The sequence below is a fragment of the Papaver somniferum genome, chromosome 7, assembly GCF_003573695.1.
Source record: "Papaver somniferum cultivar HN1 chromosome 7, ASM357369v1, whole genome shotgun sequence".
Classification (NCBI taxonomy): domain Eukaryota; kingdom Viridiplantae; phylum Streptophyta; class Magnoliopsida; order Ranunculales; family Papaveraceae; genus Papaver; species Papaver somniferum.
The window spans coordinates 198883893-198888960 of NC_039364.1; the positions used below are offsets into that span (position 1 = coordinate 198883893).

Below are 5068 nucleotides of genomic sequence, written 5' to 3' on the forward strand. Positions count from 1 at the left end.
CTTGGGCAAATCCTTGGGGTTCGTCGGATAAATACCACAACCAGTAGCAGCACACCACCGGCAGAAAAGGTTCATAGAGGAAGTTTAGGATTATTTTCCTTAATTTGCAAATCTTTTTTATTTTTTATTTTTTTTACTCAGGTATATATAATGTGTCCATAGGTAACCTTGAGAAAGGCTACAGATACTTGAAGCCTGGAACTGTCAAAATTCTCTTATTTATTTCTCTTTTCCACAATTATAATTATTCTCAATAAATTTTCTTTACCATGCATACAATTAGACTGAGCAAATGTGCAGTGAACAGAAAAAGTAAGTTTCCGTGATTACTCGCATGAACAGAGACAAATTTTTGCATCAATTAAATACATAAATATACTTTGTAACTCTTGAGTCCAACTAGGAGCAAATACAACTCAACAAAATCTACACTTGCAAGCCCTAGAATACCAGGGCTCTTTTTGCCTTACAAACCACGAATTTATGGTTAACAAAAGAGGTAGTACACATATATATATGCTTTATGGAACTCCAAGACGTGGTAAAAAAAATTATGTAAGGAAAAAAAAAAGAATAACAATATTGGTGTTAGTAAATCTCTTTTTCTTTTTGTTTTGTTTGTTCTAATTTGCTCCAAGTCAGATGCTTACCATGCTTTAGACGTATTCGCCGTTGCATTTACCATCATGGGGTTCGCTATTTTCTTTGCTCAGTTTAGATTTTGATAAAGAGAATAATGCTTGCCTTGGAGAAGTTTTGGTTGGTTGTTGTTTTTGTGAATTGAGCAAGTTAAGGTAAGTATAAACCGACATACCTGCAAGGGCTGCTGTCGCCCCACAGATACTAGTAACGCCAGGATTTGAACCAAATATGAGAAAGCCTCCTAGAAGGATCACACACGTTTTGAACTGCCCGAGAACAACATGAGTGGTTGCTGACGTTGCCCTGTAGATAAACACAAATATTGATTTTCTGCTTCAAAACCATGTGATTTTCTAGTCTTAAAATTACATTTAAATGATTTAAGGAAAAAAAAAGTTTATTTTCTTCCTTAACGATACAAGTTAGCAAAGAGTAGATATGATGTATATGACTTACCCCAGTGCTAAAGCACCTGACCACTGAAGTAAAAAACCGAGGACAGCTGATACCAAAATGGCAGATGTGTTATTACGGTTCCAATCGAAGGAGAGGATACCAGGTGGATCTAGCCAAGGCATTAAGGTCACCAAGAAAAGCAAAGTAATCGGCGTAGTTTTCCACATTAACCTACATGTCATATGGATGTCATATAAAAATATACAAGAGAACAAAGTTATTAGCATAGATTTCATTGAGATGCCATATAAAAATACACGAGTTAGATAAAGACACAAAAAGCAATGCTCAAAGAACAGAGACATACGCCAAGGCAGTCCAATTCTCCTGCTGTTGTAGGTTGGACCATAGGATTTTATTGACGGCACTGGGTACTATCCATGCCAATGCTATACAAGCACCAAAGAAATGGAATTGTAGATCGGTAACAGTAGCCACAGCCACACCAATAGACACCACAGCAAGTGCTAATACCTGCAGATGTAGTGATAAAGTTTCAGGATTGCAAGATTATATACCCTTTTACACTCACAAAAATACAGGGGGTTCCCATCGGACCCTTGTGGAACCAGATGGGAGCTGATTTCACTGGCCCAGTTCCAGATATTTAAGAAGTGAAATTGACATATTATATTCAGTTCAGGGTTACAACTGAATGAATATTGGCTCCCATAGAATAGGTAACCGAGACACTACAGAACAAATTATACTTGACAAAAAGTGTCGTGTACGGCAAACATAGACATTAATCTGGCTTTTGGAGAGCTAATTGTCTTCTTTTTTTTAGTCATATTAAGATTGTCAATGCATAGAGTAAATACCTTTTGGCAAGAAACTCTCTTTCTAAAGAAAACAAATTCCGCGAGTACGATTGTTGGAGTTACAGCTATCTTAGCCATCTGATAAAAACCCACACTGAAAACATAGGCATTAGGATTGTGTAGCTTGAAACATTTTTACCAAGTGGGGTGACAAAAAGAGAGAACATCTCACCTATTGTACTTCAAGCTCACATTAGCAAGCCCATTAGAGAGAGACATGACAATTCCAAGTGAAAGTAAAGAAGTAAATGGAGTTGTCTTTGAAGGAGGTGATACAGGGAGAAGCGAGAGGGCTTTAAGTATTGCCATCAAGAACCAGCTCAATAAGTAATGGATAAAGGTGAGGAAGATGGGATAATTGAATCCAACTTTTCCAAGCACCTAAGAACAAAATAAAAGGCTTATAAGTTGATAAAATACCTAAACAGAGAATATTAGAAAAAATAAATAAAAAGGTGTAAAGGGACTAACCAATTTATTAACCAGGATAATACCCACTGAAACCAAGAAATTGAAGGTAAGTGCAACAGTTGGACCACATATTCTTTGCTGTTGACGCTTTGCACCATCAGATGTACGTAGCTCATTAAAAAGAGAAGCTCGCAAGTCTTCAAGTGCTCTTCCTATAGTAAAGAACAAATATATCGGGTCAGAAATAGGAAAATCAGAAGAATGATCTAAGATCAATATTCAGCTTTCAGGTTGTCAGAGTTTTGAAATCTTTTCTTGTAACCGACATGCTCATACTGAATTGAAGACGTAAGAATTAGGTAGCATTAAGACAATTAAGTAATAACAGAATAGCAACTCATATCAGACTTGCAACACCTGAAGTCTAAGCAACAGAGCTCCTTGCATGTAGTTTGCATTGAAAAGTCCTATATTTTGTTATGTCTTGCTATTCGAGAATCAAAAGCTTGGAGATATCCAGAAACAATAAACAACCGGACAGAAGGAAAACAAAGTTTTAGATAGAAAACTTAACCTAAAGAATCAGGTCACATGAACTTTTCTGCTCAATTAACAGAATTTTGTTCTTAATAATCCGACTTTATCAGCATACAGAAAAGGACCAAAAGGTTATCTAGACAATCAAATTCTTTCAAGGCAACTCCAATGGTAGTTACTCTTATCAACAGTAAAGACTCATTAGCAAAACAACCAGAAAACATACCACAGCTGGGCAGAATTTACACTACAAAAAATCATGTTATTATTCCTTCTTAGTAACCGGAGAATACCACGGGTTAATACAAATGATTATAGCAAGACTGCCTTATGTAAGAGGACAATGCAGCCATTTAACAAGTTCAAGGTACCCCTCCATCTATTAACTCTCCAAGACATCCAAACATGGAAATGCTTGTAATAATAATCTATAGAACAAATTAGGCAAATTCACTTTCCAAATAGGTTTGCTGAACTACAACTCGAACATATCAATAACAGGACAAGAAATAACAGGACAAGAAACCAAGATTTCAAACAACATCGTAATCATTTTCATTTTGCAGGGAATTTAAATAGATTAGAAGCGAGCAGATTACCCTAATTTTTGGTAAATATTGATTATCTCTCTAATCTGAACTATAAAAATAAGTTCTGGAATACTAAACGCTTACTTTAATTTGAGCCCTCCAATCAGAGAAGGCTGAAATAAAACCCTAAAATTAAAACTATCCAACATTACTTAGAACTAGAAGTCAAGCAATAGTTAATTACAAACCCAACCCTTTAGTATTCAACAAGAACACCCAAAACCCACTTCTAAAATTACTCCAAAAAGCATATAAATTGTTTGGATCCCCATCTCAACAGTTCTGAGCAAGCAAGACACTATCTTTAGAACCAAAAATCCATAAACTAACAGTTAAAATCAAGTATTAATTTTGAAGTGAGTAATTAGCGGAATACAAGTACCTCTTTCGCCAGCATCACTGTCTTTACGTTTGAGTATCTTTCTAACATCTTTTCTAATTAAGAAATTAAACATCTTTCTGCTACACAGCATTCTCTACATAATCCCCCTCCCAGAACCAAGATGGGTGTATGTATATGTATTATAGACGAAGAGAGCAAATGTGAATGTAATGGTGACAGATTAGTTGAAAGAGAGAAGTGGAAAGAGTGAATACTGTGAGTGAGAAGTGTTGGAGAAAAAAAGAGAGAGAGATGGAGACAGACACGTGGGATGAGCGAGTGTTGAAGATGAAGATTGACAGTGAAGACTGGAAGGAAAGAGAGTGAGTGAGGAAATCACGCGCAAAAGTAGAAAACAGGCCGACAGTTAGATTAGTGGAACTAGAATCAAACTGATGATGAAACCAAGCCGACAGTTGATTATTATGAGTAATTAATAAGGAAATTCGATTTTTCTGGTTTTCAGGAAATCTAATTTTTGAATGCTGTTTTTTATTATTCGCCGACGCAGTCTATAAGTAGGTGTACATTACCTAGTAATACCGTCAGAAGTCCATCCACCCCCTAAGCCATTGAAACCAGTTTCTTTTTTGTCTTCATTTTATTTCCTTCAGATTGCTAAAGAATTTGGTGCGGACGAGTTTCAAATTCAGATCATTAGTATCATTATCAGGAGCGGTGTCAGCCTAGTGCAAGGATGTGCACTTACACCCCTGCTAAGCTGGCTTCAAACCTTTGATTAAGCCTAATTACAAATATTTGGCTACTTACATGCCTAGTTTTGAATTTTTGCACCCGTTAAATTATTTTTACTATAATAGCATCGGCCTCTTTGTTTTTTCTTTTGGCGTTGATAATTTCTGATCAGTAAAAAATTGGTGCGATAACAAATTTCGTACTCACGTAGTTGGTATATTGTACTGCGGTGACATCGTCCAGTCAGTTTAGACGACACCCGAACCGATTCTGTTGGTTTTGTAAAATTTGCATCTAATCAATTGGCTGGTTGCAAAACTAACGGATGGTCTGTCTAAGAATGGATTAGTTAAAAAAGTGAGGGCTCAGCTCACATGCCGCGCCTGGCATTAAGAGATGAGAAGAACTTTAGTGTATCCAGAACACATAAGATAGCTGGATTTCTTACTTGGCGCAGTAGTTCATTGTTGCAGAATGGTTGGTTTGAATATTTGACACCATTCATGAACAACCGTTTTAAGCGAACCATAATA

The 5068-nt window shown here is 36.3% G+C and overlaps 1 protein-coding gene across 1 annotated transcript; it reads right to left on the minus strand.

The window, feature by feature from the left end:
• Window positions 1–202: 202 nt before the first annotated feature.
• Window positions 203–4230, minus strand: LOC113299363 (nucleotide-sugar uncharacterized transporter 2-like). Its single transcript, XM_026548381.1, has 7 exons — window positions 3840–4230; window positions 2391–2542; window positions 2092–2300; window positions 1920–2013; window positions 1406–1572; window positions 1099–1269; window positions 203–945 (listed from the first exon to the last, which is right to left on the minus strand). The coding sequence occupies exons 1-7, from the start codon at window positions 3928–3930 to the stop codon at window positions 657–659; spliced, it is 1173 nt and encodes a 390-aa protein (XP_026404166.1). The 5' UTR covers window positions 3931–4230; the 3' UTR covers window positions 203–656.
• Between the last annotated feature and the right edge of the window lie 838 nt (window positions 4231–5068).